The sequence below is a fragment of the Rhinolophus sinicus genome, linkage group LG07 (genome assembly GCF_036562045.2).
Source record: "Rhinolophus sinicus isolate RSC01 linkage group LG07, ASM3656204v1, whole genome shotgun sequence".
NCBI lineage: Eukaryota > Metazoa > Chordata > Mammalia > Chiroptera > Rhinolophidae > Rhinolophus > Rhinolophus sinicus.
In genome coordinates this window covers 27,359,074-27,382,571 of record NC_133757.1, presented here as the reverse complement: position 1 = coordinate 27,382,571, position 23,498 = coordinate 27,359,074, and the positions used below count along the sequence as shown (strand labels likewise).

At 43.9% G+C, this 23,498-nt stretch overlaps 1 protein-coding gene across 5 annotated transcripts in view; it reads right to left on the bottom strand.

The window, feature by feature from the left end:
* Positions 1-3,712: 3,712 nt before the first annotated feature.
* ALDH18A1 (aldehyde dehydrogenase 18 family member A1) overlaps positions 3,713-23,498 on the bottom strand; it is a 38,529-nt gene continuing 18,743 nt past the window's right edge. For 3 of the 5 annotated variants that reach the window (XM_074339311.1, XM_074339309.1, XM_074339310.1), the window contains exons 8-18: positions 21,594-21,718; positions 20,676-20,820; positions 19,922-19,995; positions 18,650-18,743; positions 16,004-16,224; positions 12,907-13,044; positions 10,705-10,900; positions 10,481-10,602; positions 8,133-8,436; positions 7,192-7,287; positions 3,713-4,729 (exon numbers count right to left, since the gene is read on the bottom strand). In XM_074339311.1, coding sequence (XP_074195412.1) covers positions 4,548-4,729; positions 7,192-7,287; positions 8,133-8,436; positions 10,481-10,602; positions 10,705-10,900; positions 12,907-13,044; positions 16,004-16,224; positions 18,650-18,743; positions 19,922-19,995; positions 20,676-20,820; positions 21,594-21,718 — 1,697 coding nt within the window. In that variant the 3' untranslated portion in view covers positions 3,713-4,547. The remainder of the gene's footprint in view (positions 4,730-7,191; positions 7,288-8,132; positions 8,437-10,480; positions 10,603-10,704; positions 10,901-12,906; positions 13,045-16,003; positions 16,225-18,649; positions 18,744-19,921; positions 19,996-20,675; positions 20,821-21,593; positions 21,719-23,498) is intronic. The other 2 variants (XM_019724759.2, XM_019724758.2) reach the window with 1 other exon arrangement.

Genomic DNA, 23,498 nt, shown 5'->3' with positions numbered 1-23,498 from the left:
TCATTTCACAATATATACAAATATCAAATCATTATATTGTATACCTGAAACTAATATAATGTAATATGTCAATTAAGCCTCAATATAAAAATGGGTGGTCAGTGAGCACTTCTGTGCATGGTTCCTAGCTGCGCTCAATGGGGAATATAAAGACAGATATACCAGGTAGGTCCCTACTGCTAACTGTGGCTAACTCTAATAGAGCTTCTTTCATGAGATAGGTGTCCAATCCATTACCTGGTTCTCTCCTTATGGGTAGATGTTAGTCCTCTACTTATTCCAAATAAGGAAATGGAGGCTCATTTCAGTAAAACTATCTCAGCTAAGTTCACACAATTTATAGTTGGCAATGCAGGTTAATATGATTCCTGAGTGCATGCTCTTTCCACTCTGTCACTCGGGCTAATTCTCTGGAATAACAAGTTTCCTTTTCTAAAAGGCAAGTACTTCCAAGAGAATTACCCCCATCGAGCCATCAGTTTAAAAACAGATGGCTCTTCTTACACTTTGGTGGTTTAGCTTTCTCCGGCCTGATTTCCTACTGATCCTTGCTCTGTACTCTCTGGGGAAGGTCTACCACTCACTCTCTCCTCTCCAAAACTGCCCAGGAATTTTGCCTTTTCTCCATCTCTGACAAATCAATTTCGCTCTCCTCCATCCTACCACAAAACCAATCAATGAGCTCAAGGGAACAAAAGAACCTTCTAAGAAAATCCACAAAGCATTATGGGTAATTGTGGTAAACAGTGCTAACAGCTTGCCCAATAGTTATCCTTTTTTCTTCTTTATGAAGATCCTGGTTTTTGTTTGGGCAGGAATGTGCCCAGCTACAAAGTTGTATTTCCCAGCCTCCCTTGCATCTAGAGTCATCCACGGGGCCTCATCAAACAGTTCCTTCCCTAAGAGCCACATTGTTTAGGTGTATACATCCCACTCCCAGCTCCATGAATCAATTCGGATTTCTCCTCTACCCTATTTCCCTTCTCCCTTACCAACAGACTCTTACTCTTTGAATCTGCAATGTGCCCAGATTCCTTACAGATAGGGGAAGCCACAGGCCAATTCAACCCATTAGTTGGGCCTTCCTGGAAAGTCACTTAGAAGGGGCAGCTGGCACACACTCTTTTGCCCATAGTTCTTTCTCCTTCTCGCTATCTGGAAGGTAGTCCTGATGGTTGGGATACCACCGTCATGTGGATGGGGGCCTCATCCTAGGATGGAAGAGCAGAAACCAAAAGGAGCCCGAGTACCTGATGACATCATGGTGCCATCACCTCAGCCTACCTGAGATGCCTGCCTCCAGACCTCTTTTTACATAAGACAAAAATAAACTCCTGTCATGGTCATCCCTACCTGTTCAGATTTTCTGTGACATGCAACTCAAAATAATTTCTACATTTACTGTAGTGATTGATTCAGGACAGTTTAATAAGTGTGAGGCTTAGGACTTCTGTGTGCTTGAGGTGGGAGGATAACATTTCTTGATCCCACTCCAGCGCCCAAAACTAGCTTAAGCAAAAAAAAAAAAAAGAAAAGAAAAAACGGGAATTATTGAATTGAGAATTGAATCTAGGGGACTCTAGCCACAGATGGAACTAGATGAGCAGTCTCTATATATCCCGTGGCTCCCTTTCCTGTGGGGGCTTCTTACATAGGCTCTCAGTATATGGAAGGATGGATACCATCAGCTGCACACCTCTTGATACCTAGAGTTATAAGTCCAGAGAAATATTAATAGTTTATTTTTCCTAATAAGCACAGTAAAAATTCAATTCCGGTAGCATGCTGTTTGGCCAAGTTTAAGTCACATGCCCAGCCCTGAAACAATCGCTGTGAGTGAGGGAACAGAGTACTCTGACTTATCAGGCCCAAGTCACATGACTACCACTAAGCATAGTGAGGCGGGGAAGATCAGCATCCCTCCCTGAATCACAGAGACTGAGCAGAATCACTGCAAATGGGACACGGTCCCATAAACTAAGGGACATAGAGCAGACAAATAACCCCTTATGAGCTAGTGCTTGGCTGCCCATCTCTTTCCACATGAATAATTTTATAAACGTCCCCATAATGTATATATTGTGGCATTGAGACACTTTTGTCTACAAGTAACAGAAAACTTATTTTATTTAAGGAGGGCACAGCTCACAGTGGCCCATGTGCGGATCGAACTGGCAACCTTGTTAGTAGCACCGCGCTCTAACCGACCACCCATAGAAAACTTAAACCCAAGCAAACTTGGGTTGATAAATAAGAACCTTTGCTATCTTACATAATATCCCATTTGCGGGAATATCCCCTTAGTGGGAAGGTGGGAGCTTCAGGATTGGTTGGGTCAGTAGCCGGTGTTATCAGGAGTTAGCAACCAGGAAAAGGAAGTAGACCAAGATCATAGGGGGTTTCAGAATAAAAAGCCCCCTTCCTATAGCTAGGAAAAGCCAGTACGTAGTGGAAGACTGCCTAGGTGGGGATACTTGTGAGGCTATGGCTGCCTCTTGGCCCTCTTTGGGGGATCTATTCACTTTTGGTGGAAAAACAGGGAACACTGATAGACCATGGTCTCTAGAAATGGACTAAGGCTGAGGTTGCTGTATAGGGAAAATCGCCTTGTTGGGTAACTGAGCTTTACCTGTGTTTTCTAGACCAAATCCCATCCCCATTCCTTGCCCTAAGAAGGGTGGCTTCAGTTGAGATCATACCATCAGGCATCTGGGATATAATACCTTCCCATTTACCCACATGAACCTCTGCCCAAACTGGCATATTCACTGCTCGCTAGACTTGTCTGTCATCCCCACCTCTGGATGTTTGCTTGCACCAGTCCCCTGCCTGAATGCTCTGCCCACTCCTTCCTCCTATGACCCGTCTCAGAGGCCAGATCCAGGCCTGCCTCCTCAGTGGAGTCTTCCCCAAGGGCCCCAAGAGGCACTTTCTATTTTAAGACTCCCGGGGCATTTGTTGTCTGGTTGGGAGCTGATTGTGGTATTTGCCATACAGTTTCAGGCAGGACTTTGTTTATCGCCTTTTCAGGCAAGCTATGCCAGAATTCCCCATTCAGAGGCCAGGGCAGGCAGGGTAACTTGCCAGACCATGTAAGGATTTGGATGAGAGGTAGAGTTTAGAACCAGCCTGGGAACATGTTCCACAGGACACCATAAAATTCTTGTGCTCATAAAACATCCTCAGAGGATAAACATGTAAGGGAGTGCTTATTTCCTTGGAAGGGCCCCCATGAGACAAGAAATCTTTCAACTGCAGACTGTCAAGCACCAGGGACCCCAAGAACAGGAGCTGGATGGAGGGAGGGAGGTGAGGGGTTAGAGCTGTCAATGAAACAGGCGACCCCGAGACAAAGGGGCTGGCAGGGAGGGTGAAAGTGAACGAAGGACGCTGCTGTATGGGGACTGTGAGGACCGGAACATGGCATGCTCATGGCAATCACACCCCTGACTTCAGACCATCACTCTGCTTTCAGTCCTCAACTCTGGAGCCTCATCTCTGTATTTCCTCTCCTCCCTCCCAGTCCGAGTCCTTCCCCGGGGATCTGCCTGTGCTGCTCCCACCGACACTGCCAAGGTGGAGGGCCAGGCTGTCTCCCAACCAGCTTCTAGAGAAGGCACAATGTGTAAAAGTGGGGCTGGGAGGGTCACAAGGGAGGGAAAAGGAAAAAGGGGGTAACGGCCAATGGGGGAGAAAACTTGAATCCTGAACACAGGCTTTTCATACGAATTTTATTTTTTAAAAAGGGGGAAAAGAATCCAAAGTATTAAAATAATCCTCTAATTTTGTTTTGGAAGGACAGGATGACAAAATAATTCGTATAAAAATTTCAAGCGTAATTGCTGTAGATACTTCATCCTGAAACTCGCACCTCCTGTCTGCAGTTTCAGGTTCCAGCTACATCACGGGTAATGCCAAATCTCCTGGATCCAGAGAGGCTGCAAGCATCTGGAATGCTTATATTTGCTCCACAAATAAATATAAAAGGTTGATCTTACCAGCGGAAATGATTCAGTCCATTTCTGTGATTGTTTCTGATGAGAATGCTAAAAGAGCTGTCCCTCTTCTAAATTCCAAATCTTTCCTTTTCAAAGATGACTACGAGTGTGAAAGGAACTGTGGAAAGACTTGTTAGGTATGGCTGGTTCTAGTACCAACCAAATGCCAAGGGAGACTTTACCTCATTGAGGTGATAAAAAGGTCAGAAGGGGCCCTTTTTCCATTGCCTGGTATGTGGGGAAACCGCACCTTTCTGTTTCTATAGGTGAAGGGAACAGGACCGTGCAAAGTCCCTACCTGTAGCAAGTAAGCAAAGTTCCTATCATTAGCAATTATTTTCTATATTAAAAAAAGAAAAAAGGGTGAGCTGGAATGCAAGTCATTAGCCATGACTAATGTTGCCAATCTGAACCCAGAAGCATGTAGGTATACTTTCCACCAGGCAGACCCTTCCCGGAAGTGGGAAACCAGACTTGGCTCATCCCGAGATTGTTAAGCCAAGTTTAACTGAAGATCTCTAGAATAGTCCAGCTCTTCTCTGCATGCTTTCAGTTGGTGTTTCTCTGAGGAACAGGGAGGTTCTCGTGAAGGTATTTTAAACTTCCATGCTCGGAGAAATCTGAGACCACGTGGTCCTGCCCTCGCAGCAGCCACTTAGTAGTAAGTAGTCCCTCGAGTCCTACTGGTCCCCGGGCATGGATTCGTGATGTACTGATTCCCACTTCAGCTCCTGTGAAAAAGCATGGATGAGGATGTGGCTTTTCCTGGCCTTTGCTTTCTGACCGCCCACCAGCCCCATATCTCCTCATTCTCTTCATTTGGTGCCCTTTCTCCCTGCCGACTCCTGACCCATCCTCCCCAGGCCAGCTTCAGTTGCACTGTCCCCATAAATGTGTCCGCTAGTCGCCATAAATCATGATAAGCCCCCTTCTTCTAATGAAGCACAATGCGTGGGCCTCCCTTTTGTACTTTATCCCCAGTGTATTCTGACAATGCTAGAAGTGCTCTGATACCTGTTCAGTGTCTGGACTGTGTACCATAATTTGACATTTGGGCATTTTTTGAGGTGTACAATTCTTAGCACATCTCTTTTTGAGATGTGCCCCAGAATTCTTAGCACATAGGCACTCATTAGACAGCTACTGAACAGCTGAAAGAGTACTATTCATTTCCCATCCATCTTGCTTCAGGCTCAAGCGCAGGGACATCAGGGGTTTTCCTGGGTCTGCCTCGGTGTTCTCCACCATATACAGTGGAGGCAGGGGTCCCTCGTTCATCACAGTTTTACTGAGCACGTGTTATGTATCAGGCCCAGGGGATAAAGTGGTGAATAATCGATATAGATCCTGTTTTCATGGAGCTTTTACTCTTGTGGACAAGGCAGCCAAGGAACAGTTCAGCAATAATTTCATGTGGTGAATGACTGCACATGAAAGGATGAAGGTGCTGTGACAGAGTGTGTGGGGAGGGTGGCTACCACACTGTAGGGTGGTCAGGGAGCATCTCTCTGAGGAGGTGCCGTTCCACTGACACCTGACCAAGGAGGAGCTGGCTAGGGGAGGGGTGGGTAGAAAGACACTGCAGGCAGAGAGAAGAGCAAGGAAAAGACCTGAGTGGGGATGAGTTGGGGGCAGTGGTTGGCAAGGGCAAGTAGAGTGATGAGCAGATTCACATCTTGGTTTAATAACAGAGAGACCACGTGACTTTGGACACGTTGGCTAACCATCTCTCATGCTTCAGTATTTCATTGAAAAAAAATAAGGAAAACAATAGAATCCATTATGTAGAACTAAGTGAGATACTGCATATGATGCACGTAACACAGTGCTGGGAATAGAGTAAATGCTCAGTAAGTATTAATCGTCACTATTCATGCCTTTCACAGGAATTTAACTCAGAGTTTGAGCTGCTCTGAGAGGAGGATGGAAAGACAATGGAATCGCTTTTGTTCTCCTCCCCCCATCTTGGACTTTCACTTCAATGCTGGGCACCTCAGCCCTTAAACGTATGCTGCTATTTATTCTTCGAGAACGTGGAACACAAAGATCAGTGCAAGTGACGTGATAATTAAATCAAACCCCCAACATAATACAAACAGGGAACTAAAAATAAAGTGTCTAATGACTAAAAATAACTGAGTTAAAATTCCTTTCAATAATCTTTAACAACTCAGTGAGAACTATTTCTCTAGGCAGATTACTTATTCAAAAGTTCAGAGGGATTAAAATGTTTCAAGGGGTTGAAATACTTCTTGGATGTGTCATAAATGCTTTATTGGAGCTTTATAGAATGGTAATCCTAAAAACCAGAGAAGATGGTCTGAAAAATCCCTATGCTCTTGGGCATGGAGATTTTGTTATTAATGATGGAGGGGGAAGAGTGGTGTTTTTCTGAAGCTTTTTATTTCAGTCTGCTTTAGAAGTAAACCTTGCACCTCTGGGTCTACCTGTTTGTTTCTGATGCTGACATTTAACCCCAGCATAGGTCCTAACACCTTCTTTCGTCCTATCTTCATGGGGAATTCCTAGCTCTGAGGCAATCTGGCTCTGTGTCTACAGAAATGTCTGCAATGGCAGTGCTCTCAGGGACGTTGGCATGAACACCTGTCACAGCCTGGGTATGGAGACATGTGGTCTGCCCAAACAGTGATGGGCGCAACCCTGGCTTTGGACTTGCACAAATTTGGGTCTGCATGCCAGTTGCATGACTTTGGGCAAGTTACTTCGCTTCTCTCAATCTCAGTTTCCCCATCTACGAAAAAAGAAGAGTAGTACCCTTTGTAACATCTGAAATGCACAGAGCACAGGACTTCTACCAGCTCATGGTAGCTACTGTGTTTCCACCGAAAATAAGACCTAGCCGGACCATCAGCTCTAATGCGTCTTTTGGAGTAAAAATTAATATAAGACCCAGTCTTATTTTAATATAAGACCTAGTCTTATATTATATAAGACCGGGTATAATATAATATAATATAATATAATATAATATAATATAATATAATACCGGGTCTTATATAATAAGTATCATTCTTCTCTCTCATAAACCCACCCTCCCACAATTCTGTCTCTATCATCTTGATCAAGCATGTGACCATAAAGGAGAGTTGTCTCCTCTACCCTCACCATGCTCCTTGGACCACACAGTGATTCACAAGGGACTTCTACCTCCCAGGACCTGAGTCCTTCTTACCCAGTCCGAAGCGGTAACCATCAGAGAAGCGAGTACTGGCGTTCCAGAACACACAGGCACTATCTACGTGCTGGAGGAAGAACTCGGCTGTTTGCTCTGCAGCACAGAGAGGAAACTGAGTTAGGATGACCCACAGAGAACACCCCTGCTTCCAGCCACTCACCAGTGACTGACTGGGGCAGGGTCTAGGCCACTGAGGAGCTTCCCCACATATTAAAGATTCCCCACATACGAAGATTTGTGAGAAATCTAAAGAGGAAGGAGGCAAACCAGCTTCATCAGTCGCTGCTGTGGAAGGAGCAGTGGTCTGGCAAAGACTGGGTTGGAATCCAGACCACCCCTTGCAGATATACCCTTGGCGCTACAACGGCCTGTCTATACTATCTATTTATAAGCCACGGAGCCAGGATGCCTAAGTCTGAGCTCCAACTTACACCCACTGGCTGGGTGGCCTGGGCAGGTTTCCGAACCTCTCTGCACCCGAGTCAAATGAGAGTGACAACATTACCCAGCCCACAGGGCTGTGGAGAGGACAAAGTGGATTGATAGCCACAGAGCACTATTGCAGAGCCCAGCACATGGGATGCTCCGTGAATGTTAGCTGTTGCTATTGGTTGTGTTCTGATCCCCTCATAAACTGACTGTAATTCCTTGAGGGGGCCATCCTGACTTTCTTTGGAATGAATGAATGAATGACTCTGGAGAGTTGGTTCTGCCCTTAACCTCCTGAGCCTTGCTTTCCTCAGCTCTAAAATGGGTTTCTTCCCACAACCTGGAAAGATTGCTGTATGGAGTAAATGAACACCTCTAACACAGAGAGCGCCATCTCTCTGTGGCTCATTGTCTCTCCCCCACCTCCACTCACGGGGCCACTGTGCCAATATAATGAGGTAATAGACGTGAAAGCACAGCTAACAAGCAAAGGTGACATGAGGCGTTACCATTAGTCTGCTCAGATTGTTTTCCTGCAGACGAGGAGGGGCTGAGAGGAGAGGAACCACTCAGAAATGAAGGCAGAAAACGCGAACACCACACGCCTGAAGCATTTGCACACTGACCATTCTCTGTGACGATGACATCTGTATGGGAGCTGCCATACTTGTGAATGTGGTCGATGGCCTCCTGGACACTGTCCACCACTTCAATGCACAATTCCAGGTCGCCATACTCAGTTCGGAGGGACTTCACTTCAGAGGGGCTGAAGGTCAGATAGGAGGCGAACCTGGGGCCTGCGTGAATTTTCACCTGGAAAAGAGGCAGTCCAGGAGCAACACCATAAACACAGGTAAGCGTGCTCACACTTCCTCCTCCAGGACCAAACAGCGGTATGGACCTGAAGATGAGGAGCCTGCAGCGCCTGGGACCTGGACACCTGACCTAGTCCCTGCCTTGCTTTCAGAGGCAGCCGCCCGCCCTCCAGGATGGGACGCTCTGCTTCTGAACATGCTGACTGGCCACCTGCCAGCAATGGGCCCTCAGTAAAGCTGGAGCAGAGATTTCAGCAGGAGGCCTCTGAATGTTAAGAATGTGCAAGGCATTTATCAGGCTATCAACATAAGCCCCTGACTGCTGGCATTTTACTAACACAAACACTTGACTATAAAAACCCCACTGCCTGCAGATAGAACCCAGGCACTGGACTCATGCAAAGGGAGATGCCATGTACACACTTCTGTTCCCTTCACCCTGGAGAAGTCCTATGCGTGCTTCAGAGGAAAATAGTACCCGGCGGGTAACCACTTCAAATGGTGGTTACTTGTTACAGTTCCAACTTTGTCCTCTAGTCCTAGGTTCAGCTCAGCTCTAGCCTCTGAGGCTAATTCTGCTCCTAGTCAGAAGAATTTATGGAACCTGAGCCTGGTCACTGAGGGTCCCAGTCACAAGTCTGATCCCACTTAGGCCCTGTTCTCAGAGACCACTTCAGGCAGCGTTTGTGCCTTGATTCTTTGTGACTCCACTTGATTCTTTGGGACCCCACTTCCTCCAGGCCTGGCGTCCAACTATGTCCCTCAGGTACTGGAACCCCATCCCTGAGCCCCACCTCTGTGCAAGTCACCCTGCTGATTGACTTCCTACAGTACAAAGGTGCTGCACGAAGTACACATATTGACTCATTTTGATTTGGGGAATTTCAAGGCAACCTGGGGATGACTGAGGACAGAGTGGGTCTGTCTGAATCAGGAGGGGGGTTTTACTCCTGGCGAATGGAGAACTTTCCTCGTGTCCAGTCCAGTCCAGTGTGGTGCTTGCCAGAGGTACCCAATCAAACAGACCACAAGTGTAAAGGAACACAAGTGACTATGTGATCTAACTCTCTTTTAATTTGTGGGGTGCATTTTCATTTCCAAAACAACCCCTTCAGGTTCTCACTGGGACCACGTCACATTTATAAGCTGATTGGAACCTTCCTTTCCTGCAAAAGGACGGAAGGGAAGACACATGCCCAGGCCAAAGCAAACAAGGCCGGCAGTCACTTGTTCTACGGCTGTGCTAGCTTATATGATTCTGTGAGGGTGTGACGACATCAGATAGTAAAGCTTAAACTGTGTCCTAACAGAACATTTAATAGTCCACTTTTGTCTGGAGAGCAATATATTTTCTTCCTAAACTGTGTCCTGACAGAACATTGAATAGTCCACTTTTGTCTGGAGAGCAATATATTTTCTTCCAATTAGGAATTTACAATTGAACATACACGTATGTTGGAAACTTACTGGCGTTGGTTGTTTATAATCTTAATGCTAAGAAAATAATCTCAGAAAAAGAGGACATTATGGGTACAATTTGTTGACTCCCAAATATTACTGTATTAAGTACTTAATATTGGGAATTGAAGACATTTGTGGAGGGGTACATGCCATAAATTTTTGGTTTGAGAACATTTCTACACAGTCTTTTCAAATCAAATCCAAACAGGAATGTGTATTCAGAAACATAAAGTTTAAACTATGCTGCCTGAATAAAGGCTGCCAGAAATAGTCCATTCAGTGGGCTGTCATGTGATCTGTCTTATCTTTGAACTCTGTTAGTACTTAACACATTCCAATTTGTAATGCAGCTATTTATGTGTGGGTTTCTTCCATCTACTACACTGTCAGAAGGCAGGGGGCATGTCTTAGTCATCTCTGTGTACTTAGCACTGAAGTTTGTACATAGCAGATGCTCAAAAATATTGCTTCTTGGATTGCCTTAAATGGTATGGCAGCTGCTCCTGGTCTAATCCCACAGGCTTCTAAATCTCTACATGGAAGGCAGGAAGTGATGTATGAGTCCTGTGGACTTGTCTTACCTGTTCCACTCTCAACATATCAATGATCTGGTCAAACAGTGGTGTTCTCAGCAGATCGCGGTGGATTAACAGAGTCTCCAGAGCGTTACAGGCAGCTGGATATTCACATTTAGAGTCTCTGACTGAAAGGAGGACAAAGAATTGTTTCTATTGACATGATCCAGAGCCACAGAGAATCTGACAAATATGTTTGCCTGTAAAACAGGGGACCTCGTCCAGCTTACCTAGTCTGGTGGCTTTATCGACGCTGGCCTCTGCATCCACGTACATGTGGCAGATCCCTTCGCTGTGCCCCATCACTGGGATCCCCTTAGCGGCTTTCTGAATGTCTCTGACAAGCTGGGAAGAGCCGCGTGGAATGATCAAATCTATCAATTTGTCTAGGCGGCAAAGATCTTCCACTTCTTCTCTGGTATTCACCTGAAGAGGAGGGAGTCAAAAGATAAAGAGGACCTCTAACCTCACGAAACAGCAACAGCAACATCCCTTTTACAGGTGAATGTCTGCACCTCCTGAGAACGAAATCAGGCACTATGAAAACTTGTTCCAAAACAAGATCAAGTCCCTGATCACGGGAACTGACATCGTCCAGCAAATGCTTACCAAACACTGCACGTTCAGCACTGAGCTCTGCATGACAAACATGCAGGATCTGGTCCCTGCCCTCAAAGAGCTCAGTCTAGTTGGGAAGATAGGACTAAGACACAATTATCCATACGCAGGGCAGGTAAGTTTTAACGTGTCAGAAGAGGTACAAAGTGCTATCCCTGGATGTTAGAGGAGGCACCGATCATGCCAGGTGACGAGGACCACAAGAAGTGGCTGCTCTGGTGGTCCTCCAGCCATGGCCTTAATGACACGTTGGGTCTTGCTAGGGAGTCATGGTTCTTCACGATTTCTGCTGACACCCTCAACCCTGGGATGCTGACCAGACTGACTAAAGTGCTTGTGTCAGGACACAGATATGGGCATCTTTTTGTCTTCTTCATTTTTAATTTTCCCCTATATATTCATGTTACTTGTAATAGAAGTATCAATACACGTGTACAAAAATGTTCACAGCAACTTTAATTTGCATAGCTCCAAACTGGACACAACTCAAATGTTCATCAATAGAAGAAAGGATAAACTGTAGTAGTAGCTACATATAAATGGAATACCACACAGTGACGTAAAAGAAAACTACTGCTAGAAGCAACAATGTGCATGAATCTCATGGACATAACAATGAACAAAAGAAATACAACATAAAAGAGTGTGTTTTATGATTCCATTTACATGAAGTTTAAGAATAGGCCAAGGAAACTGAATGTGAACAAAGTAAAACAAGTGGTTACCTGGTGGTGGGGATGGGGCATACTGATTGGGAAGGACATATGGGAGCCTTCAGGGTGTTGGAAATGTTCTGTATCTTGATCTAGCTGGTGGTTATTTGTGTGTGTGTGTGTGTGTGTGTGTGTGTGTGTGTGTACACATATGGACAAAATCATACTTGTTCATATAAGATTTATATACTTACTGTATGTACGTTATACATCAATAGAAGAAGGGGAGGGAGGAAACCTGTTGAATTAAGCTAGGATGTGGTAGAGCTGGGATTTGAATCCCTAAAATCTGTGTTTTTTCCACCCAGTATGTTTCCATAAGAAAAACCCAGATTCTTGTCAGTGAGCATGAAATGCAGCAGGTTTGCAGACACACTCTTAGCAGCCAACAGAATCCTCAAATGTTAGAATGAGTTGGCCTCAATAAAAAGAGAGAAGATCTGGAGTCAGCCTAGGTCCAAATATAAACTACTATATAGACTATGTGATTCGGGGTGAGTTACTTAACCTCTCAGCCTACTTTTTTCCCATCTATAAAATGGGCCTAATAATTGATGGTATTTTTCTCATAGAGTTGTTGTGAGGACTAAGTGGTATAATGGGTGAACAGTGCCTTGCCCATAGTAGGTGCTGAATAAATTGTAGCTCTTACTACCTAGTTCAGAAACTCCATTTGACAGTTGAGTGTGAGACAATGGTTAAAATAATGACCATAATAGTAACAACAGCACAGCCTCATACTTACATGGTGTATAATGGTTTATGACAAACTTGCATAACATTTTTCTCATCTTACATGGCCTAAATCATTCTGCCAGTGAGCAGAACGCAGGCCTCACACTCTAGGCCTGGTATTCCTGCTGCCCTGGGACCTAAAGAATGAAAGGTAACAGGCATTCCTGTAAATCAACAGTGCCAAGACACACTGTATGAAAGTGGTCTTCCTAAGTCCAATGTCCAGGCATATAGGACTTGCTCCCCATAGAATCAAGGTTGCCCACAGAAGTGGCTTCGCTTTACATGGCCTAAGCTTTGCTTCAAATATCCAAAGACCTGACCTGGCCCCTCTGGGCTTGACTTGGCTCATTCCCAGGGACCTACCAACTGTACAGCCTCCTTGACTCCATGGATGGAGAGGGCCTCCTGGGTGAGGAGGTGAAGAATCCGGTTGCTATGTGCAGCCTCCTTCCCTCCTTTGAGTAACAATCCATTACCACTTGCAATAGCCAAGGCTGCCACCTGCAGATTAAAGAGGAGAGCAGTGAACCAAATGGAAAAAGCAATAATGTAATAGTAACGTTAGCACTCACTGAGCACTTTTTCTGTGCCACACAGTGTGTTAATTACTTTATAAGGCCTATCCTGTTTCATCTTCAAAACATTCTAGTGAACTAAGTACCTGTTTTATCCCCTGCTTTACAGATACGGACACTGAACCCCAGAGAGTTTGGTGACTCCGCTAGGTCACATAGCTTTTAAGTGGCAGGCTAGGAGCCTTGACTCCAGAGCCAAACCACCTGGATCTTAGGAACTAAACTATATGGCTTCCTTTGCATCATTAGCAAAATAACCTGAGTTAAATGGCTAGGGTTACGTGACACCCCCCTCCCCACTTTGGCCACAGTGGAGGACAGGGTGCTCAGCTGCCTCCTGACTTGGGCTGAGGCTGGGAGATGTCTCTAGCTAATTGTTCTGAGAGCTTTAAATGCCTGGTGCTGGGAACCTGGAGAAGACTAGAGCTCCCGCCAGCCCCTGCACAGCTGTGGCAGGGACTGCTGGGAAAGGAGCACAACTGTGCAAGGAGGAAAAGTGGGCCATTCAGCAGTCACCCGCTAATAGGATTAGTCAGCCTCTTAGAGCAAAGGGCTAATGACACTGACCTGATCATCCAAGGCTGAAGCTTAACTTCTGAATGCTCTCGGGTGAATGAAAATCTTCCTGTTTTTGTAACGCAGTGAAAGAAACTTTACTAAAAAACCTTGCCTGAATATGTTAATCTCCAGACTAGTGGCTCTTAATCCTTTTTTGTTCATTTCTTTTTTTTTTTTTTTAAGATTTTACTGGGGAAGGGGAACAGGACTTTATTGGGGAACAGTGTGTACTTCCAGGCCTTTTTTCCAAGTCAAGTTGTTGTCCTTTCAATCTTAGTTGTGGAGGGTGCTGTTCAGCTTCAAGTTGTTGTCCTTTCAGTCTTAGTTGTGGAGGGTGCAGCTCAGCTCCAGGTCCAGTTGCCGTTGTTAGTTGCAGGGGGCACAGCCCACCATCCCTTGCGGGAGTCAAACCGGCAACCTTGTGGTTGAGAGGACGCACTCCAACCAACTGAGCCATCCGGGAGCTCAGCGGCAGCTCAGCTCAAGGTGCTGTGTTCAATCTTAGTTGCAGGGGGTGGAGCCCACCATCCCTTGCGGAGCCCACCATCCCTTGCGGGACTCGAGGAGTTGAACCGGCAGCCTTATGGTTGAGAGCCCACTGGCCCATGTGGGAATCGAACCGGCAGCCTTCGGAGTTAGGAGCATGGAGCTCTAACCGCCTGAGCCACCGGGCTGGCCCTTTTTTGTTCATTTTTGTTGTTCATGAGTCCCTTATTAAAATAATGTAAACTTGCTCCAGATAAATGCACAAACACACTGAATTCTGCATACAACTTTTAGGATTCAAGGATTCTGTGACGCCATCCAAGGTTAAGATCCCGGGTGAGGCATTTTAGCGGTAGTTGGCTAAAGAGGAAACCTTTCTCCTTGTCAAGTGTCAGCTAAATGGATAAAAGGTAGGAGAGAAACTTCATGGAGACAGCCTACAGGACCCATTTTTACCAGCAGAGGGGAGTTCTGCAGCTCTCTGTGGAGCATTTCTGAGATAGGTCAGAAGGGGTCAGGTGCTATAGGAGTCCCTTGGTGAACAAGCTGGTTTTAGGTTATGCCAAGCAGTATCCTCTATGGAGCATTCTGGACTCCCATGGTCACTTAATGCCCTATAGTAAAGAGGTGCTGTTTTTTTGTTTTTTAAATAGAATTCTCTTTGCGACTTTGTGGCTAGTGCAAAGAAAGAGCTGGTATCATCCTACTGGATAGTCCAGTGGGGAAACGGTCGCAGATTTCTGGGAGAAAGTTTAGGGCAACAAGTGAGGCCACCCTCTAATGCCACCTTGCATTTCAGAGTATGGCTGCTTGGCAACACCTTTAACACATAGTTTCTCAACATCAGCCTGTGAGATGTCAGATTCCTTAGAGGATTGTACTCTAGTTTCCACTAATTACTAGACGTTCTTTTCCTAAGAGATGTACTTACAGGAAACCATAGGTAACACTGATAATAAAGAGGTCTTTTTCACATGGGCACAACCAGCTATGAGATGCAGGAGGCTAGCAGGTCTCTGTGGTCAGGGAACAAAGTGTCCCCGTGAGCTAAGACATTTGGACACGTGCTCTGGTACCACGGTATGGGAGAGTCATCTAGGTCCAAGACCCAGATCCGCCCTTGTAAGTATGACAGGAATATTAACATCTGTAAGCTTCAGTTTCTTCAACTATAAAATGGACACATGAATACTTACTTTAGAATTACTGAATGAATCAATAACAAATTACCTTAAGAACAATCTAAGAATAAAGTCTCAAAAATTATCTTTGGGGGAAATAAAAGATTAAAAAAAGAACCTAGGGCTGGTCTGGTGGTTCAGGCGGTTGGAGCTCCGTGCTCCTAATGCCGAAGGCTGCTGGTTCAATTCCCACATGGGCCAATGACAGATGGCTCAGTTGGTTGGAGCACAGGCTCTCAACCACAAGGTTGCCAGTTCGACATCTTGACTCCCGCAAGGTACGGTGGGCAGCGCCCCCTGCAACTAAGATTGAACACAGCACCTTGATCTGATTTGCCGCTGAGCTCCCGGATGGCTCAGTTGGTTGGAGCGCATCCTCTCAACCATAAGGTTGCTGGTTCGACCCCCGCAAGGGATGGTGGGCTGTGCCCCCTGCAACTAACAACAGCATCTGGACCTGGAGCTGAGCTGCGCCCTCCACAACTAAGACTGAAAGGGCAACAACTTGACTTGGAAAAGTCCTGGAAGTACACACTGTGCCCCAATAAAGTCCTGTTCCCCTTCCCCAATAAAAATCTAAAAAAAATAAAAAATAAAAAAAAAATAAAAAAAGAAAGTAAAAGAATCTTTGGGGAATTGATCTTGGCATTAGTCACATACCTGGGGTAGACAGTCAGGGCGAGATTCAAAGATGACCAGTAGAACTCCAATTGGGACAGTCACTTGTTCTAGTTCCAAGTCTTTTGCAACTCGGGTCCGGCGTAAAACGCGGCCCACACTGTCCTGTGAGGAGGCTGCAATCTGCCGCAGACCGATGGCCAGGCTGTTCAATTTAGATGTGGAGAGGCTCAAACGTTTCAGCAAAGGAGCTGCAAGTCTCCCTGAAGAGGTGTGAAGAATACATGATAAAGCAGTAGATCCGGGCAGGCTGTAACTGTTTTACTGAACAAGTGGCACTGTGTTAGGAGCAGACACGGAACTTAGTGGGCTCCTGAGGAAGATAATGACATGCCATTTATACAGCTTTTCTGAGGGGCACAGTTTGATGGTATGCACCATCAAACAAAGGTATGTAAAAGCATACTCTGTATGCGAGCAAGTTCAGTTCCATAAATTTATCATCTGCATGAGCAAACGTGCATGTAATGAGGATACTTATCATAGCGTTTTTATAATAGTGGGACACTGGATTCTACCTATAAATTCAGACAATGGGCTACAATCCAGTTATAATAAATACTGTGCCTATATTTACTGATATGGAAAGCTGTCCAGGATATAGTCTGTGAAAAAGGAAAACTAGAGAACAGCATGTATGATAGGATCCTGTTTATTAAGCATTACATGTATAAACATCTGCAAGGCATCAAAAACAGTAATGATCGCTGTCTATCTTTCTGCCTTATTTTAATCTTTTATAATCAATGTGTTATTTTTAAAATCAGAAGCAATGAAGATGGTTTCTTTTGAAATAAAAACTTAAATGATGGCAAAGTTCATATATAAAGTTTTCTTTAAACTTAAATACAACAGATATAGGGTGTGATTCTCTACACACACACATATTCATACACATGTATGTATATATACTCAGGATAACCATATGGAATACACATCACGAATCATTACTACGGTTAATGTTGAGATGAGATTATGAAAATTTTCTCTTTCTTTTTTATAGTCACACCACCAAGATAACAAAAAGATTTCTACTTTGGAGTGGAGAAACCAACCTTATATTAAGGAAAAACTTAAACCATCATCCTACTAACCAAATTATATCAATTAATATGTCTTTGCTTTTCCCCATGGGCTAAAAATCAAGTTTTAATTATAGTGCATGCTAAATGTTACAATCATTTTCCACCTTACAATGAATGCACATTTCCATGTTGCAAAAACTATTTTAATTACTAGTAAATATTTGAGTTAACATAGGTTAATGCACTTAACCACACTTATGTTATTAGACATAATAACATAACAACATAATACATAATAACAGGTTGTATCCAAAAATCTTTACATATAGAGCTGTTTTCTCCTCTTGAAACATTTTCTTAGGCTAAATGTCCTGAAATGGGCTTACTGAGTCAAAGGGGATTACCATACTTATATATACCCAGGACCTTGTTCTTAAGCCATTGTGTGTCCTTGTGAATTTCCAGAGACATAACTGGGATCAGAAGTCAGAGTTCTGCCAACAACTAGTTGTGTGACCTTGAACAACAGTTTTAACCTCTGCAGGTCTTAATTCTTTTAAATTAAAGAACTGGATAAGATGTCATCAAAGATTTCTTCCATTTCTGAAAATTTATTTTGTGAATTTCCAATACTGCAAAAATTCAAAAGACCAGATGTAAACTCTAAAGGAATTTCCAAAGCAATGGCTCAAACATGTTTTAAGGAATGAAAACACGTTCATATGCCTTGCAGGTTTCTCTAAAGGGAACAACACTAATTTGGATGTTTAATTTAAGGCATATTTATTTAAAAAAGGAAATTTAAAAACCCTTAACAATCAACCGATTATTTTAGGGTACAAAAGACAGAGAATTAGCAAAAGGGAGAGAGAGTCAGGGCTTGACTCTACCTATTCAGTTGTGTGCAAAGTGAGTTCAGCCGTCTCACTCACTCTACCATTAGCACCTCAAGGGCACTTCTCGATGGCACTGCTGCTAAGTGGGCAGACTACACACTGGTTAAGTCACTAGGAGATAAGCTATCCTTCATCCAGGCTGCACAAACTACTTCTGTAACGACTTCATACGCACAGTCATTCTGGGTTTGAATCCCGAATCTGTCACTGGTTTGAGGCATGTGACAACTTCTCTGTGCTTCAGTTTTCTCCTCTGTAAAACTGGGATAATAAGTAGTAGCTCCTCACAGGTGCTATGTTGTAAAGATAAAATGAGATCCTGTCTGTTAAGCGCTTAGCACAATGCCTGGCAACACAGACAGGCCTCAATACATGTGAGCTGCTGTTAGATAAATGTCTAAAATAGCGAGGTCTGCAATCTTTTTCTTTTTTGTCCTGAAATTGCCATAATAGCCATGGCTGTTGACCTGTGAGGAATGGAAACAGCCCCTTTGGGGGGTTGTACTGGGCAAGGGGGTGGAGATAGTATGTAAGTTTGAAACAGGCCAACGAACACTAGTCACCAACCCTCAATAAATAGGATGCAAAATATACAATTTCTTCTATAACAATGTTGACTTTAGGCAGACTATGATGTAAGAATTATTAGTAAAACAACGAATAAGGACCAAAACAAAACCCTCCATGTGTGTGTGGGGGGTATTTACCCTCTGCTTCCTCCAAGTCTTTTTTGTTGGCTGACAGGATTTCATCACGTTGGTCTGTCAACAGATCAGCCAGATGATGGATAATCTCTGCTCTCTGGGAAGAAAGGTAAAACATTAAACAAATAAGCAAACATGCTAATCCAAGAAGAATGCATACCTACTCCTTTAAACCTACTCTTCTGATTGTGCCGGGACTTACTCCTAAATCCAAGGTCACCAATGACGGAAATCTTACTTCGTATCATTCATTTCCCACCATTGCTCCTCTCATTTTTTCCTTCCTCTTTCCCTGCTAATCTCCCCCTATTTCTTCTTACCTCTCCTCCTCTTTCACCACTCCTGATTATTACGATTAGCAAACCATGGCCCAGCGATGGCGGAGGGGGCATGATGAATTACACAGTTCATCCATGAGACAGGCCCGGCACTCTGAATCAGCAGGACACACACATCTCAACACATTTAGTATTGCTAGCTGTACATAATTTATTTCCCAGGTAAGTTTTTACATCTAGCTTGTCTTATTTGATAATAAATGACTTATTTAATGAATTCAGTCAAAAGGGGGAAAAACCCAGCCCTGGATGCTTGGGGAGACCCCAACCCTTACCTACCCAGACTAGGAAATGTGGTAATTAATGAAGGAGTACAAGTGATTTAACAGAGAGAGAAGCTAAGCTCTTCCTTTGTTCTCCTTTCTCTACTTGGAGTTATTTTAAAATCTCTTTTCCTTTCTCAGGCCAAAGTACTCCTCAGAAGAAACCTACGTATATCACTCTCAAATCTACCCTTAAAGACAATCCTTGGGAAGCCAGCCCCCAGCTCCCACGTGATCTCCCCGCATTTCCAGCCTCATCGTGTCTCTACTTTGACTGACTGATTCGTTGTGGACAGGGCAGGACTACGACTACAGAGCAGGCTCCTGATAGGTCACTTAGGTGATCTGGATGGACTGGATGAGCCATTTTCCTCAATTTCCATGCTCAGTATGTGGCAGGATTAGGGAGCCTCCCTGGTCTCACCATTTTCATATTTTTGATCAAAACATCATAGTAATGAAAAGCTACCTTAGGCCTCAGCCTACAAAAAACAAAAAGGAAAATAAAATTTAGAAAAAGAAAAAAGGCAGAGCAAATCTGAATCAGACTTGTAACTTGGATACTTCTGGGGAACACAAGGAACAAAGGGGGAGATGGCAGGCTTGACTGTGGACTAAACCCCACAGCACGACTCACTCTGAAAACTAACAAGACTATGGGCAAGGGCTATTACCTGCTCTGGTTCCAAAGTGGCCAGCATCCTTCCTCCTGATCGGGCCATTTCTGCCTGCTGCTCAACAGTCGGGCCTGCCGGAACATTTGCAAGCATCAGATCATTGTCAGCTTAGTTCCCTGTCACTATCCCAGCACGTACACACGCTCATCACATGCCCAGGCTGTACACTTGGTGCCTTGGTGTGTTTGCGGCACAGAGATCACTCTGACCAATAAAACAGCAAAAGAATATACCAGATTAACTCAGGTATAAACACAACAAACTTGTCTGTTTCTGGGGTAGACAATGTAACTTATGTCTTCTAGAGTTCTTTTTAATTCCACTTTGGCTTCTATTTTCTAACGTGTCCGCATTTCTGAATGTAGATTACAATGCAATTCTACCTTTGTGAACACTTGAGAGCGCACATCATACCTTACGCATCTTTGCATCTCTAGTGTTTATTAGTACCTGGCATCCAGCATGGGCCTACCAAATGTTTCTGGAGACAATAGTTGCTTATATTCTCTGTCTTTAACTTAGTGCTTTTAGAAAGAATAGGAAGCCTAGTTAGGCAAGTTAAGTTTTACAAAAGCAAAGAAAAATCCAGTTTTGCAAATAGTGTTCAAAACAATACCCCATTTCATAATATTAGCACATCAATTTTGTGATCCCTGTTCCCACAGTGAGAGCTCAGCCTTCAGTCCCTTCAAGGCCATGGTATCACCAGCTATCATCCACAGACCAAGGGACTCCATGAAGAGCTACTGACCTGCAGGCTTTACTTCAGAAAAGAAGGTACCAACTTTCTTTCCCTCCACAATGTCTGTGATGACGTGCCCCGACACCTTTGGGTGGGTTCCATTGGCAATAACCACAGAAGTGCCACCTTGCAAAGCCCAGAGGGCTGCTTTCACCTAATGGGAGACATTGGATCCAAAGATGAGATTCAGACCTTTGCAGGGTCTAGTCACTGCACTTTAAACTTACAAAAAGATATAACATACAGTGTAATACTGAGCAATTTAAGTACATACAGGAATCTTTTACAATAGCTCAGAAGCTCTGAAAACACACTCAGCCCATGTACTCTTCCCAGCCCAACATTGGCACGTGCTGCCTAAAGACAAACCAATCTACCCTGTGTTCAGCGTGTCTTCTCTCCAAGACCCTGTACCAGGACTCACCACTTCTACATGGGACTTATTGTGCCTCTACTTAGTGTCTAGTCTGGTGTTTGGCCAGAGTCTGAAGCTGAGTACTCTTAGCTTTTGTAAATGGGGATTGTGTTCATCTCTGCCATTGCCAATATGCTGCTGCACATAAGGATCTAACTTCTTAGAACAATTAACAGGAGAGAAGAATTTTTGAAAGACTTTATCAAGAAAATATTGGAGCTGGTAACATCACAGGATTTAAGAATTATGAAAAATATATAAACTTTGCCCTTAAGGACTTTACAATATGGACATACTCTTTACATAATATTAATAAAAAGAATACAAATACAGCCATGACTAAATATAGGTAGAAAACGTGCATTATGCTGGTATTTATATGTGTACATATATAAGTGTATATGCCTAGAATCTGAACCATTAGCCCCCAAACAATTACAAAAGTGAAAATGACAAAATATTGTCTTGGTTTTATGATTGTAACAGGCTGTAAAAAGGCACCAGATTCTTACCTTGGCTTCCATGCCACCCATTCCCACTCTCGACTTGGTTCCAAATGTCACAGACTGCTGATCTCCGGGATAAAATATATCGATGAGCTTTGCGTCATCTGACCCTGGGGGGCTGTCAAAGAGGCCTAAAAAGTAAACAAGAGTCGATAAAACTGCTTCAATGGAAGTGAGTGTCCCCAAGACAGGCCTCCCAGGCACCTGCTAACCACTCTGTACTTGACTCATCCAGATGGATTCTGCTGTTTCACCAGCTCTAACCAGAAAAGAGAATGAGGGATCCGTGGAGTCCACTCACACTCAAAAACAGCTCCAGGAGGACTCACCTTACACACTTTTATAACAGGGCTTATTATATGAATGTTTGTCAGCATCAGAGCATGCGTACATCCTTAGCACAAAATTTATTAGCCCTGCCCAGAGTCTACCAGGAAACTGTCCTTACCTCTGCCCTTGCTACTTATGATGCTGACCCTTAAGGATGTAACTGAAAAAGATGAGCAGCTATTGCAGAAATAGTGCAGCAGGCATATGTTGTTTAAGGTGACTACGTCCCAGCAGGATGAAATGTGAAACAGATTCTCATTAACTGTCACTGTAACCTACTTATATGCCCCATGTTATGGGTGAGCCTTTGTGAAGGTTAGGCTGAGTCAGCAGAAGAGAACATGACTCTTACATTTATTACCACAAAGCCTATGTTCCTTTCATAACTGAGTAGAGTGACATAAAATAAGAGATACATCAAGTGTTACATGCATACCACCCAAGATTTAAGATCCACACAATCTCACTTTAAGCAAGTCAGAGCTTTGGAAAGGGAAAAGAGGGGCCTGAGAAAATGGAGTCACATCAAAGCCTAAGGGAGGAACGGCCTCTGGCAGGGGACTGGCTAAAGGACATTTGGGGCAGTGATGCTTTGGGTTTTAAATCACTGCTTTTCTTGTGCTAACACAGAACCCTTTGCTCCATTATTCCAAATCTCTAATATAGCCCTGCTATACACATCCTCTCCAGGACAGTAAGGGAGTCAGAGGAGGGAGGAAATCGGTGTCCAGTATAGAACAAGGCAGTGTTGAATTATGTGCAGCAATTACAGAGAGAAAAGGAACCTTTCGCAGCCTCTGTCCCACTTCAACCCAGCACCCCACAGTTCCCAGGATTTCAGGTGAGCTCTTCTTAGCAGGTATGTGCAATGAAGCCACAGACTTGGATTCTGAGGCTGTTTTGCTTTCATACAATAAACAGTATAAGCAAGGTTAGACAACTCTACGCCAAAACTTCTCCAGAGATGTCAAAGGGTTCCTAGCATTGTGATATATTTTCCCTTATGGCAGCTTCTCAAACCCATCAAGAGCATATTTAAAATACTCATATTGTTCTAAAAACCAACATTCAGTGGATAACCAATCAGAGTTAAGAGCATAAGCCCACTGATGATCAACTTTGGCATTTGAGACGGTAATAAAACTGTTTACTAGAGTCCAGTTCAAATTGGATTTTATATATTCATCTCTCATATTCACATCCTGCACCTTGACAGGCAGCACAGGAGGGAAGGGTGTAGATTTTTTAACTGAAAAGAGTTTAAGTTTAAAACTGTCCTCTGCCAAGTACTAGCTATGTGACTTGGAATATACCATTTAACTGGTGGGAACTTTATTTTTAATTTCTTCTTCTGAATAATTGGGCTAACCTACCTACTTTGCAGGGTTGCTACAAGGGTTGAATAAATTGACATTTATAAAGCACCTAGTATGGTATTTATGCACAGTAGAAATTTAACATAAAATCTGTTGATTAACCGAAATGCCTTCTTCTCCAGGGTGTCTCACTATTACCCAAAATGAGCCACTACTATCCTGAGATTTCAAATTTACAGTGGATAAACATGGTACTAAGACTTCT